The following is a 15,095-nucleotide window of genomic DNA, read 5'->3' as shown; positions in this document are numbered from 1 at the left end:
TGGTACTTCCCGCCTCCAGGGCTGTGACCTCCTAGGTGGGCGGACACCAACCGCCTGGCTCCACCCCCTGGTGTGGACACCAGCCCCTGGAGGAAGGCAACAAGGATTTGTAGGTTAGCTGGTGTACCTGCAGGGAATGTGGGGTGTGTGTGTATGTTGTTGTGACCTGTGACCCCTGGCTTGCCCAGGGCGTCACATTCCCCCTTAGCAAAACGCAGACCGTCCTCGGGCTGCCCGTCCAACACCGGTTTTATTTTCCTTTTTTTTTTTCTGTAAGGTAAAAGGTATAACATAATACGGTAGAATACATTTTTAATAATAACTCTTCCCAAAACGGGAGGCACATCACTTCAACGTTGCAACGGTGTACGGTTACGGTTTCCGCTCTCTCCCACCCAAGCAACCTGGCCCTGATGCTGCCCCTAAAACCCAGGCAGCACCCCTTGACCCACAGTCCAGCACACGCTTCCCGAGCGGGATCTGTCCTTCCCTCCAGAGGGTAGCCACCGGTCCTTTTGGTGGCTGGGCCCCAGCCTGCTCTGCTCAGGGCCCTCCCTCCAACCTGCCTCTCCGGAGGTGGCCTGCGGAAACGGTAACGGTACCCAACATATTTACAAGCCACTAACGTTTGTGGTTGCCCTGCAAGTTCACGGGCTTGTCCATGGATAGTTCCCATGCATTTTTAAACGGTCCCCACGGGGACAACGGTGCCGGCTCCAGCCGGTTGCTAATCACAATAAATCAGGTAACTTCTTCGGTAATTTCACTTATCATCTTTTCCAAACAAACAAACAAACTTAACTCGGTACTGGTCCCAACGGGGACGGTGCTGCGGGCATCCACTGCCCTACTCCGGACTTCCAGGCTCCAGTGCTCCTTCCAAGGGAGGGGGCGCGGCGCTTGCTCGGGCCTCTGGGCTGCCCTTCAATGTAGCGTCCAGCGCAAACCACCCCCGCTCCCCAAAGAACCGCGTGTACTGGACAATATCTCCCGGCATCAGATTACGGCCAGGATGCTCCTCAGGCAGGTGGGCATTCACGTCCCGCCGGGCTACAAAAACTTCGGCCTCCAGGCCCGGTTCGTATATGAATCCGTAGCCCCGGCGGACATCAAACCGCCTCACCTGCCCCACGTACAACGGTCCTCGGGCACGGGAAGTTGCCTGTCGGAGGTGTTCTTTCTCCCGGATCGCTCTGGCCACCAGTTCGGCCTTCTTCCGCTCCCTCTCGGCGATCTCCAGGCCCAGCGGTACCGGCGCCCTATCCCAATACGGCGCTGCTGCCGGCGCCGGCGCACGGGTCGGGCCCTGCGGGACATCCAGAACGTTACCCACCGTCAGGAAGGTGGGCGGCGTATCCCGCGGTGTCATGGCCTTAGGCGCTGCCTTGCAGCAACAACCCGGCGCTGCCTCAGCCGAGGTGTGGGGGATGGGCATAGGGGCTTTCCGCTGCCGGGCCTTCCGCTCGGAACTGGTCATCTGCTCCGGCTCGGGGGATGTTTCATGGGATGCCTCCGGTTCCACTTTCGGCGTCTTCCACGGTAACACCTCCGGTGTGCCGCGGGCTCCGGCTACAGGTCGGCCCGCTTGGGCGGGGACGCTGGGTACTGCTACCGGTTGCGGTGGTAGCAGGCCTAGTGGCGGGGTCACGGCCTCCGGGACGGGTGGCGAGGGAGGTAACGGGGGGAGAGGGCTTGGACCGGGCCCCACAGCCGCGATGACCGGCCCCTCAAGGGCTTCGGGACGTGGGTCACTCACCCTCCCTTTCTCCGCTTCCTCCTCGCGTCTCCGCACGGTGGCTACAACGTCCGCCATGTCGGCCTCCCACTCCTCCAGGAGGAGCTGCATCCTGACCTGCAGCCTTTGGTAGAGCTGCGCGGTTCGGATTTCCACCCACGCCGCGGTTCCAGGCGCGGGGGCTACGGTGTCGCGGGACGGCATCCACATGATGGCTTCTCTTTTTGCTTCCAGGAACGGTATGTTTGCAGAGTCCTGGCGTCCCTGCTTTTATAGCCGCAGCTACATGTGGCCAGCCGCCATCGCGTCCCCCTTAGCTCTTTCCGGCCCCTCCTCTTTCGGGGCGGGGTCTTGGCCTTCGCGCCTCTACTGCTCGAGAAGACGCTCGAGCGGGAACTTTTCGCGCCAAAGATGGCGGCTTCTGCAATTTTTCTGCCGGATACCTCCGGCGGTAACAAGGCGCACTTCTACCAAACGGCAGAGCGGTAGGATCCTGTTCGTGACGCCAAGTTGTCGCGGGCGGGGAGGAGGGTGTCAGCACACCGCGCTCACCCCTTCTGCTCGGGTCCGGCGGCTGCTCAGTGGTGGCTCGAGCCGTGGGCCGGATCCCGGGGGTTTCTCTAGCGGCGCTCCTCGCCCGTGAGTGAAAGGGGGATGTGGGGTGTTGGGATAATGTCCGTGACGCCACCCACGGTTGTGGTGATAGAGCAGCGGTGGTGTACGCTCAATGTGGAGGTCCCGGGGATGGTGAGGCGGAGCAGCCAGTTGTTGTGTTGTCCCTCCGTGGGTAGGGGTTGGTGATCCCGGGGCCCAGTGGGGTGCAGGGGCGCAGGGGCAGCGCTGTGCCTTGCGGCACGAAGGTACTCACTCACCCTTTGTATCCGCTCCAGACCACCGGGCTCACAGCCAACGGGGTCCTTCCAGTAACCTCCAGACAGTCCCACTGCAGACCTTCACCGCCGTCTGCTGACCTTGCTGACTCCGTCTGGGCACACAGCCACAGACCAACTTCAGGCTTGCTGTCACTTTCACTGCTGTTTCACTTCACTCTAGCTCCCTCCTGAGCTACACTCTGTTGTTTCTCCTTTCACTTGGTTCGTTACTCCGCTCTAGCCCTCAGCTAGACTTCACACTTGCCCTGCCTGGGCTCAACTCTAGCTCTTCCCTGAGCTAACTGCTCCCTGTCCCTCACTGGACTGCCTGGTACTTCCCGCCTCCAGGGCTGTGACCTCCTAGGTGGGCGGACACCAACCGCCTGGCTCCACCCCCTGGTGTGGACACCAGCCCCTGGAGGAAGGCAACAAGGATTTGTAGGTTAGCTGGTGTACCTGCAGGGAATGTGGGGTGTGTGTGTATGTTGTTGTGACCTGTGACCCCTGGCTTGCCCAGGGCGTCACACTGTCCCGTGCTCTGGATCTGCTGCCCCGTGCTCAGGAGCTACTGCCCGGTGCTCAGGAGGTGCTGCTCGGTGCTCAGGAGCTGCTGCCCGGTGCTCATGAGCTGCTGCCCGGTGCTCAGGAGCTGCTGCCCGGTGCTCAGGAGCTGCTGCCCGGTGCTCAGGAGCTGCTGCCCGGTGCCCAGGAGTTCTGCTGCCCGGTGCTCAGGAGCTGCTGCCCGGAGCTTAGGAGCTGCTGCCTGGTGCTCAGGAGCTGCTGCCCGGTGCTCAGGACCTGCTGCCCCGTGCCCAGGAGTTCTGCTGCCCGGTGCTCAGGAGTTGCTGCCCGGTGCTCAGGAGTTGCTGCCCCGTGCTCAGGAGCTGCTGTTCGGTGCTCAGGAGCTGCTGCCCGGTGCTCAGGGGCTGCTGCCCGGTGCTCAGGAGGTGCTGCCCAGTGCTCAGGAGGGGCTGCCCGGTGCTCAGGAGGTGCTGCCCGGTGCTCAGGAGCTGCTCCCCGGTGCACAAGTCCTGACACCAGAGAGAAGACCCGACAATAAGGTGGAGAAACCCCACACAGACGCGAGGAGAATCCCTGACACTGAAGTCACCTGTGCAGGCCGGGGACATCACGTTGGTTTTCTTCCACAGCAGACTGTTTCCCACAGAACATTGGACGTCCCACGGTCCTGGTGACGACGTTGTGACATTAATCTCTTTTTTGTCATTTACCACCAGACTTGTTCCATTCACAGACAGAGAGAAGAGGGGATCAGATCCATTCTCCACGGAGCAGAACATCTCCAGGATGCCATCACGGAGACACCGAACCTTCAGGACGGGATCCGATACCGGAACTAGAGGAGAAAAGAAAGAAGAAAACAGTCAGTGCTCGCCAGTCCGGACTCTCTGCACTCGCTGTCATCTCCCCGTCACCTTCTCCACATATTTTCACGTCACACCCACAATCCTGAATGTATCTTAGGCCTCCGACACACATCCGTGAAACACATGCGTGTTTTGTCCGTTTCCGTATATACCGGAGACACGGACAAACATGCACCAATGTTAATCTATGTTTGAGGTCACACGTGCGTTATTTCATAGTGTCCGTGATCCATATGTGTTTCCGTTTTGCACATAAGCATGTCCGTTTCCTGCACGGAACACGCACACACGGTCACCATGAAAGTCAATGGTTTGGTGAGCACACGTACGTGACACGGATGCATCTCTGTATGCTCCGTGTATGATGTGTGCTTTTTTGTAGCGATGTCGGCCATTCTTTCTTTTCCTGTCTATGTCGGTCGGTCTCTCTGTGTCGGTCGGTCCCTCTCTCAGTCCGTCGGTCGGTCTCTCTCTGTCTGTCGGTCAGTCTCCCCCCTCTCTCATACTTACCGATCCCCGATCACCGGCGCGGCGCTGCACGACGTTCACACTGCTCCGGCGGCTTTTACTATTTTGAAAAAGCCGGCCGCTCATTAATCAATCTCGTATTCCCTGCTTTCCCCGCCCACCGGCGCCTATGATTGGTTGCAGTGAGACACGCCCCCACGCTGAGTGACAGCTGTCTCACTGCACCCAACCACAGCCGCCATTGGGCGTGGCAATATCGAGCAGTAAAATAAATAAATAATTAATTTAAAAAAACGACATGCGGTCCCCCCATTTTGATACCAGCCAGGGTAAAGCCACACGGCTGAACGCTGGTATTCTCAGGATGGGGAGCTCCACGTTATGGGGAGCCCCCCAGCCTAACAATATCAGCCAACAGCCGTCCAGCATAGCCACATCCATTAGATGTGTCAGTTCTGGGACTCTACCCGGCTCTTCCCAAATTGCCCTGGTGCGTTGGCAATCGGGGTAATAAGGAGTTAATGGCAGCCCATAGCTGCCACTAAATCCTAGATTAATTATTGCAGGCATCTATGAGAAACTCCCAATGATTAACCTGTAATTTAAAGTTAATAAACACACACAACAAAAAATCCTTTATTTGCAATAAAAAACACTAACAAATACCCTCGTTCACCACTTTATTAACCCCCAAAAACCCATCCATGTCTGGCGTAATCCACGGAGGTCCCACTTCGCTTCCAGCTCTGCTACATGAAGGTGACAGGAGCTGCAGAAGACACCGCCGCTCCTAACAGCTCCACGCAGCAACTGAGGTGAGTATCGCGATCAGCTGTGCTGTCACTCAGGTTACTCGTGGTCACCGCTTGATCTTCCAACTGTGACAGCAAGTCGCCCGAGTGACAGCGATGAAGTCAAAGGTGAGTTGCGGTCTCGGGTGGAGGATCCAGCTGGCCGCGGGACACCTGAGTGACGGCAGCGCTAATCTGTCACTCAGGGGATTAGCGGTCACCCGTGAGTCCTTCACGGGTGACCGCTAATCAATACGCGACACCCAGACAGAGCCGCGGTATGACAATGAAGTCGGGTGAAGTTCACCCAAGTTCATTCTCATCGCGCGACACTGTCTGCTGTCAGCCGACATGTATCAATGACATTGAGAATCACACACGGGTCATTTCACACGGACATTACACGTACGCATACACAGCCATTCCACACGCACACACAGACATTCCCCACGCACACACGGCTAGCATACGCTGTTCACACGGATGCCACACGTACCATAAAAACGGACATAAAAACGGATCACGGACCTGAAAAACGACCCGTATTACACGTGTGTGATTTTAACGGATGTGTGTCGGAGGCCTTAATGGGATTTTCCCTGACACCGAGTACAAGAATCTGTGACGAGTGAGGGAAAACGATTCCTGGAATTCTAAAGAGTTTATACACATAAATTGTGTGGTGCATTTGTATTCACTCCCCGGAGTCAGTACTTTGTAGGACCACCTTCCCTGTCTTGTATTAGTATTCATCCCCCAGAGTCAGTACCTTGCAGGACCACCTTTCTCTGTCTTGCATTAGTATTCAGCCCCCAGAGTCAGTACTTTGTGGGACCACCTTTCCCTGTCTTGTATTAGTATTCATCCCCCAGAGTCAGTACCTTGCAGGACCACCTTTCTCTGTCTTGTATTAGTATTCATCCCCCAGAGTCAGTACCTTGCAGGACCACCTTTCTCTGTCTTGAATTAGTATTCAGCCCCCAGAGTCAGTACTTTGTGGGACCACCTTTCCCTGTCTTGTATTAGTATTCATCCCCCAGAGTCAGTACCTTGCAGGACCACCTTTCTCTGTCTTGAATTAGTATTCAGCCCCCAGAGTCAGTACTTTGTAGGACCACCTTTCCCTGTCTTGTATTAGTATTCAACCCCCAGAGTCAGTACCTTGCAGGACCACCTTTCTCTGTCTTGAATTAGTATTCAGCCCCCAGAGTCAGTACTTTGTGGGACCACCTTCCGCTCTCTTCTGGGGTCTTTCCAGCTTTGCACATCTGGAGGTGACATTTTCCTCTTCTCTCGCTCGGTGAGATTGGCTGGAGACGTCTGTGATCGGTGATTTTCTCGTCTTGTCACACATTCTCGGTGGATTTGGGTCTGGACTGTGACCGCTCACACACAGGAATATGCTCTGATCTGAAGCCTCCATTGTGGCTGTGCGGGATGATGAGGGTCGTTGTCCTGCTGAAAGGTGAACCTACGTGCCCGGTCTCAGGTTTTCTGCAGCCACTAAAGGCACTGTCACACACAGAGATAAATCTGCGGCAGATCTGTGGTTGCAGTGAAATTGTGGACAATCAGTGGCAGGTTTGTGGCTGTGTATAAATAGAACAATATGTCCATGATTTCACTGCAACCACAGATCTGCCAAAGATTTATCTCTGTGTGTGACAGGGCCTTAACAGTAGAGATGAGCGAACCGGTCGCGGTTCGGCTCGAGGTCGGTTCGCCGAACGGAGGTCCCGTTCGAGTTCGGCTCGTCGAACGTTCGACGAACCGAACTCGAGCCAATAGGAAACAATGGCAGGCAATCACAAACACAGAAAAACACCTAGAAAACACCCTCAAAGGTGTCCAAAAGGTGACAAACAACTCACAACACAACACAAACACATGGGAAAGTGACAAGGACATATACTCATGCGAAAACAAAAGAGCAGGACAAGGAAAAAGAGGAGGAGACACAGATATAGGCATGGCACGCCCTTCTAAAATCATGCAAAACACCGCAAGGTGACTCCAAGCGGAGTCTCCCATTTTTTCCAAAAATTGGGCCCCACACACACCCACCCCTTCAGTGGCAGCAGTTGTGCCCCAGTTGTACACTTCACAGCTAGATTTGCATCAAGCACATTCAAAAATACGCCATTCTTATCCGTCCCCAGGATGACACCGGGGTAGGTAGCAAAGTCTTTCCTGATCCCAGCTCTGTTCATCTTGGCTTCTTTTAAAAAACACAGCAAGCAAGGGTTACTCCAAGCGGAGTCTCCCTTTTTTCCAAAAATTGTGCCCCACACACACCCACCCCTTCAGTGGCAGCACTTGTGCCCTAGTTGTACACTTCACAGCTAGATTTGCATCAAGCACATTCCAAATCCACAAGCATTTACTCTCCCCAGGATGACACAGGGGTAGTAAATTCCTTCTGGATCCATGACTTGTTCATTTTGATGAACGTTAGTCTGTCCACATTGTCACTGGACAGACGCGTGCGCTTATCTGTCAGCACACACCCAGCAGCACTGAAGACACGTTCAGAGACAACGCTGGCAGCTGGACACGACAAAATCTCCAAGGCGTAACTGGAGAGCTCTGGCCATTTTTCTAGATTTGATGCCCAAAAGGAGCAAGGCTCCATTTGCAAAGTCATGGCATCGATGTTCATTTGGAGATACTCCTGTATCATCCTCTCCAGCCGTTGACTATGTGTCAGACTTGTTGTCTCTGGTGGCCTTGCAAAGGAGGGTCTAAAAAAATTATGAAAAGATTCCATAAAATTGCTGTTACCAGCACCAGATACGGTGCTGCTGGTACGGGTAGACTGTTGAAGATGACGAGACCGTCCCATGTTTGTCTAGTTACAACTGGGAGATTCACTCCCTGCACCTGCACGGTTGTTTGGTGGAAAAGCCGAGCTAAGATCGAGTAACAGCTTCTGCTGATACTCCTGCATACGTGCGTCCCTTTCTATGGCTGGAATTATGTCACAAAATTTGGACTTGTACCGGGGATCTAATAGTGTGGCAATCCAGTAGTCATCATCACTTCTAATTTTGACAATACGACTGTCATGTTGGAGGTAGTGCAACAAAAAGGCACTCATGTGTCTTGCGCAGCCATGCGGACCAAGTCCACGCTGTGTTTGTGGCATAGAGGTGCTAACCGTTCTTTCTTCCTCTGTCATCTCCCCCCAACCTCTTTCAACTGAAATTTGACCAAGGTCTCCCTCATCTGCTGAGTCTTCCATGTCCATGGACAGTTCGTCCTCCATTTCTTCATGTCCTCCTGCACCTTCCTCAACATTTCGCCTGCTACCATGCGCCCTTGTTGATCCCTGTCCCCCATGGTCCCATGCCTGCCGCGTTGGTAATGATGAACGTCTGGACCTTGGTGATGTTGTTGTCCCTTGCGCATATGAATCCTCCTGTAGTTCCTCCCCTTCCTGTTGTCCCACCACCTGACTCCGAATAGTGTTTAGCGTGTGTTCCAGCATGTAAATGACTGGAATCGTCATGCTGATAATGGCATTGTCAGCGCTAAACATATTCGTCGCCATGTCGAAACTGTGCACAAGGGTGCATAGGTCCTTGATCTGAGACCACTCCATCAGGGTGATCTGACCCACCTCTGCATCTCGTTGGCCCAGGCTATACGTCATGACGTATTGCACCAGGGCACGGCGGTGCTGCCACAGTCGCTGTAACATGTGGAGAGTTGAATTCCAGCGTGTCGCCACATCGCATTTCAGGCGATGAACCGGCAGGCCGAAAGACTTCTGGAGCGATGCAAGTCGCTCAGCTGCGGCGCTTGAACGGCGTAAGTGAGCAGACAGTTTTCGTGCCCTGTTCAGAAGGCCATCTAGGCCGGGATAGTGTGTTAAAAATTGCTGCACGACAAGGTTCAACACGTGAGCCATACAAGGTACGTGTGTCACCTTGCCCAGGCGAAGGGCCGCACCCAGGTTTGCAGCATTGTCGCACACGGCCTTACCAGGCTGCAGTTTGAGTGGAGACAACCATTTATTAAACTCGGACCGCAAAGCTGACCACAACTCCTCAGCTGTGTGACTCTTATTCCCAAGACATGTCAAGCTAAAGACCGCCTGATGCCGTTGCGCTCTGCTGCCAGCATAGTAATGAGGGGTGCGTGATTCCTTCTGCGCAGTGAGAACGCTGGTGGCCTGACCAGGCAGGCTTGGGGCGGAGGTGGAGGACCCAGATGAGGTGGAGGATGCAGAAGCAGTGGCGGAACTTGGACAGACAGAGGATTGACACACAAGTCGTGGGGACGGCAAGACTTGTGCAGCAGACCCTTCACCATCTATCACCATAGTTACCCAGTGCCCAGTCAGCGACATGTAACGTCCCTGTCCATGCTTACTGGTCCAAGTATCGGTGGTGAAATGCACCCGATCACACACAGAGTTTCTCAAGGAAGCGGTGATGTTGTGTGCGACATGCTGGTGTAGCGCAGGCACACCTTTCTTAGAGAAGTAGTGGCGACTGGGCATCTGGTACTGGGGCACAGCGACAGACATAAGGTCTCTAAAATCCTGTGTGTCCACTAGGCGGAAAGGCAGCATTTCGGTAGCCAACAGCTTACAGAGGGATAGAGTCAACCTCTTAGCTTTGTCATGGGTCGGAGGAAGTGGCCTTTTATTTGACCACATCTGAGGGACAGAGATCTGGCTGCTGTGTGTAGACGGTGTTGAGTAGGGTGTCCCTTGAAAAATGCAGGTTTGTGAGGAAAGTGCAGGCGGAGACATGATGTTGCCTTCATCCAACGTTGGTGCTATCGATGTCTGAGAGAGCTGTACACACTCACTTGTTTCCCCTTCCAAACCAACTGACGACCTTACAAGCAAACTGCCTGTTGCGGTTACAGTGGTGGAAGTTTTGCGTGGAAAAACAGGTGTGGCAGCTGTCCCCACAGTCCTAGAAGATGAAGAGCGCGCGGATGCAGTGGAAGGGGCGGGCGGTGGATGGTTCGCTCCGCTAGGCCGCATTGCAGCACGGTGAGCTTCCCACCGGGACTTATGATATTTATTCATGTGACGATTCATGGAAGAAGTTGTCAAACTGCTGAGCTTTTGACCTCTACTAAGAGAATCATGACAAATGTTACATATCACATGAGTTGGGCGATCTTTTTCGATGTGAAAAAAGGACCAGGCTAGGCAAGGCTTAGAGGCCATGCGACCTGTTGATCCACCCCGAATAATGCTCATAGGCAGAGTGGTGGCTGAGGATGCAGTTGTAGACGTGCTACCAGTGCTCCGACTCTGTCCAGGAAGGCGCAAGGTAACTTCGTCGTCGGTTGCATCCTCCTCCACCGCCTCTGTTGACCTCCTCGAGTGCCTGACTGGGGGTTGACAGTAGGTGGGATCTAGAACGTCATCATCAATTGTTGTGTTTGCACTCCCCTCCCCCTCAGACCGAGCCTCTTCTTGCCCTGACGGAATATTTAAGTTGTCATCCCAATCGGGTATCTGCGTCTCATCTTCATCAGTATGTTCCTCATTGTCTATAACCACAGGTGTTACAGTTTGTGACAAAGGGTCAACATTATGCTCAGAAACTTGGTCCTCACGGCCTGAATCTGAGTCACAAAGGTTCTGGGCATCACTGCAGACCATTTCCTGTTCTGTACTCACTGTAGCTTGGGAGCAGACCTCTGATTCCCAGGCTATAGTGTGACTGAACAGCTCTGCAGACTCAGCCATCTCAGTTCCACCATACTGTGCAGGGCTGATGGAGACTTCAGAGCTGGGAGAAAGCAAGTTTGATTGGGATGACAACTCAGAGGACTGGTGTTTTTTGGATGCGGTACTTGAAGTGGCAGAGAGGGCACTTGTTGGACCACTTGAGATCCATTCAAGCATTTTCCTTTTTTGCCCATCATCTACCTTTGTTCCTGTTGTTCGTGTCCGTAACAAAGGGAGCACATCGGATTGTCCACGGTAAGTAGTAGACATCTTACTTTTGCTGGTAGATGGTCTATCTTCAGCAGATGATAATGGAGCTTTGCCACCTTCCCCACGGACAAAACCTTTTTTTCCTTTTCCACCACGCCTCTTCCCCTTTCCACCAGCATCTGTCATTTTGCCACTCATGTTGATTGCGACAAGATTGTGGACTGAAAATGTGGTAGTAAAAATTGAGAGGTGGTGTAGATTGCAGCGGTGGTCTAGCTTTATTAACAGCAGAATAATAAAGAATAAATATCCCTGACAATGCAACCACGGCCCTTAAACTGGCAGCAAAAATTGCTAGTATAATGGCTTAGTTATAATGAGTTGGAGTGTGCAATGCAGGCAGACGCGCTCTGCAAATGTCTTTGCACTAGTGTGACTATAGCAAAGTCCAATAGCCACGTATAGGATGCCACTAGGTACACTGAGTGTTTGCTAATATAATGGCTTAGTTATAATGAGTTGGAGTGTGCAATGCAGGCAGAGGTGCTGCAAATGTCTTTGCACTAGTGGGACTATAGCAAAGTCCAATAGCCACGTATAGGATGCCACTAGGTACACTGAGTGTTTGCTAGTATAATGGCTTAGTTATAATGAGTTGGAGTGTGCAATGCAGGCAGACGTGCTGCAAATGTCTTTGCACTAGTGGGACTATAGCAAAGTCCAATAGCCACGTATAGGATGCCACTAGGTACACTGAGTGTTTGCTAGTATAATGGCTTAGTTATAATGAGTTGGAGTGTGCAATGCAGGCAGACGTGCTGCAAATGTCTTTGCACTAGTGTGACTATAGCAAAGTCCAATAGCCACAGATAGGATGCCACTAGGTACACTGAGTGTTTGCTAGTATAATGGCTTAGTTAGAATGAGTTGGAGTGTGCAGAGGACAGGAGGGTACAGTGCCAGGGTTGTGGGGCTCTGGGTAGAGGAATGGAAGCCTGCCTTTCTATTCCCTCCTAATAGGGAAATGCAGCGAGGAAATCCCTGACCTTGGCTACACAGACGCTGTCTCTGTTTTCAGGACCTGTCACCTATGGCTCTGACCCTGCCGGTACGAGCCCTTAAAAGGACTGATGGAAAGTGCTATTCCTATGCTGTCCAGCGCTGTGTATGGAGCGCATACAGCTGTATCGGCGATAGGACTCAGGACGGAGCTGCGACACTGATGTCTGACACCAAAGACGCAGAAGAGATAATGGCATCCTGGAGGAAAATGTCCGTTTTTATAATGCAGGGACATGTGACATGGACATCCTATCACACATGCCGTTGCTTCTCTGGCCACTTAGCTGTGTGTGTGTCTGGGATTGGCTGACATGCTGGCCCGCCCCACTACACGCGCGCTTAGGGAAGGAAGACAAGGAAAAAAAAAAAAAAATGGCGATCGCCATTATAGAAACAGCAGTGATCTGAAGGCGCTGTTCACGCACACTATACACTGAAATTTCATAATAGTGTGATTCACAGAGTGACTTACACTATTACAGCAGAAACCAAGCTAGGATTTAGCTGGTTTTTTGCTGCTAGAACCGTTCTCGAACGTTTCTAGAACTATCGAGCTTTTGCAAAAAGCTCGAGTTCTAGTTCGATCTAGAACAGGCCCCAAAATCACTCGAGCCTAGAACTGGAGAACCTCGAACCACGAACCGCGCTCAACTCTACTTGACAGGTTTTCCTCCAGGATTGTCCTGTATTTACCTCCATCTTCCCATCACCCCTGACCGGTTTCCCTGCCCCTGCTCAAGAAAGCCTCCCCCCAGCAAGATGCTGCCTCCACCATGTGTGACAGTGGGGAGGGTGTTCAGGGTCATGCAGGGTTAGTTTTCCGCCATATACCGTATACCATTTTGCATTTAGTCCCAACATTTCTCCTTTGGTCACATCTGATCAGAGCGCTTTTTCCCACTGCTCGCTGTGTCCCCTTCTTGGCGTCTTACCATAACTTGCTTTTTATAATGTGTTTCTTTTGCAACTTTTCCATAATGTGCAGATTTGTAAAGCAGATGACTAATAGCCGTCCTGTGGACAGATCGCCCCTCTGAGCTGTGATCTCTGCGGCTCCACCAGTGATCATTGTTACACCCATGTAACCAGATGAGGAGGACGTAGGTCCACTGATCCGAGATACTATTCACTGACCCGGAGGAGCGGAGCCGAGCGGCTACTGAGACTTCACCACAACCACAGGAGGTGAAAGAACGAGGGTAAGTAACCGCCAGAAGGAAGCCCCGGGGATCCCGATACCACGGCAGCTGGTGCCACAGGAAGAAGACCAGGAGCTGGAGTAGAAAGTAGAGTAGAAGGCATAAGCTGATGCAGACTGGTGCATGCTGGTTCCGGAGACCACTGGAATATGGAAGGTGCAGGCAGAGTCTGGAGGACAAAGGATAGACATAGGCGGGTTCATGGGCAATACTATGTGTAGTGCCCCTGAGTACATCAGGGTGCTACAGGGAACTGTATCCTTTTTCCCCAGGGTACACGACCTATTCCCAATGGTTCCAAGTTCCCAGAAACTGGTGTCACCTCCATCAGCACCAGAAACCCCAATCAACACCTCACACCATGACCTGTCAGACACACCAGTGGGTTGGTCTAGCTGGAACAGGGCCACCCACCTAGGGGTCAGACAGACTGGTATGAGGGACCAAGTCAGAGTAGTGAGAGCCTTCAAAGTGAGAGAAGCTGGAGTGTGAGCTCCCAGGGAGCTAGAAACGCAGAAGTTGGATCGCAGACAGTGATCCGGGACCAGAGGAGTTGGTGGCTGGGTTCAGGGACGTCGGTCTTGGGTGCGACAGACGCGGTCTAGGAGGGACTACAGGCACCAGAGAGGGACCAACAAAGCTGACCGGACCGGTACCGAGCACGACGGAGTACAGGACCCTAGGCCATATGTCGATTCAATGTCCTGGCAATTAACCTGCAGAGGAAGTGGGACTTCAGGGACCTTCCCAGAGCTCAGAGACTGTGGGCATCAGCACAACGCGGGGGACAGAGTTTTCCACATAAAGCAACCCACTGAGGTCCCAAGTGTCAGCGCTTAGGATCAAGACCTCACTAAAAAACTGAAGAACTGGCCCTTACAGCTTCAAGCTATAGGGACCCACACATACACAAAACAGTGCATGGAAGCAGGCTCCGGATCACTAAGTGACACTGGTGGGACCGGGTACTTGGACGGGCTCCCGGCAGCAGCAGCGGCACTCAGAGACTTTGGTTTTCCCACAGTGTGAGTGTCTACTTTCTCCACCTCATCCAACACCACGACTACCCGCAGTGAGTACCTGATCCCTGCACCCTGCGCTCCCAAATCTACCAATCCCCTGAGCCCGGGGCCTTCCCTACCTACGGAGGGACTGACACCTTGCTGCTTCACACCATCTGCCCCGGTACTCCTTACAGCAGCGGCGGTACTCCCATTACCACCACCCGCAGGTGCGTCACAAACTTATTCCCTGTAAATACCCCCCTTTCACGGATCAAAGTGTCCGCCAAGCCGGGTCCGGACCCCCTCGAGCCACAACGATCCCAGATCCGAGCAGCCCGACTAACACTGGGGCAGTACACTATGCAGGAACAAAGCCAAGGTCTCAGGACAGAACAGAGAGCGGGTATAAGCATGGAGAACTGACAACTAGCACGGGCAGACTAGCTACGGGAACATAGCCTTATATGAGGGAAGATGCCTTATATGCACTGTGCAAAAATGGGATTCGGGAAGCATGTCAGGGTTAGGTCGCGCTGGCCCTTTAAGAAAAGTGAGAGGAGCGCGGCTGCACCCTAAGGGGTACTTTGCACGTTGCGACATCGCTACTGCGATATCGTCGGGATCAAATTGAAAATGACGCACATCCGTTGCCGGTAGCGAAGCCTAGA

At 53.2% G+C, this 15,095-nt stretch overlaps 1 protein-coding gene across 2 annotated transcripts in view; it reads right to left on the bottom strand.

Annotated features, from left to right (window-relative positions):
- LOC142280557 (Fc receptor-like protein 5) overlaps nucleotides 1-15,095 on the bottom strand; it is a 283,892-nt gene that overhangs the window by 160,680 nt on the left and 108,117 nt on the right. The window contains exon 4 of one of the 2 annotated variants that reach the window (XM_075332750.1): nucleotides 3,719-3,964. The exons of the other annotated variant lie outside the window; for it this stretch is intronic. Coding sequence (XP_075188865.1) covers nucleotides 3,719-3,964 — 246 coding nt within the window. The remainder of the gene's footprint in view (nucleotides 1-3,718; nucleotides 3,965-15,095) is intronic. 2 annotated transcript variants of the gene reach the window in all.

The sequence above is a fragment of the Anomaloglossus baeobatrachus genome, chromosome 2, assembly GCF_048569485.1.
Source record: "Anomaloglossus baeobatrachus isolate aAnoBae1 chromosome 2, aAnoBae1.hap1, whole genome shotgun sequence".
NCBI lineage: Eukaryota > Metazoa > Chordata > Amphibia > Anura > Aromobatidae > Anomaloglossus > Anomaloglossus baeobatrachus.
Note: the sequence above shows the minus strand (reverse complement) of the source record. Positions and strands in the feature narration are given on the sequence as shown.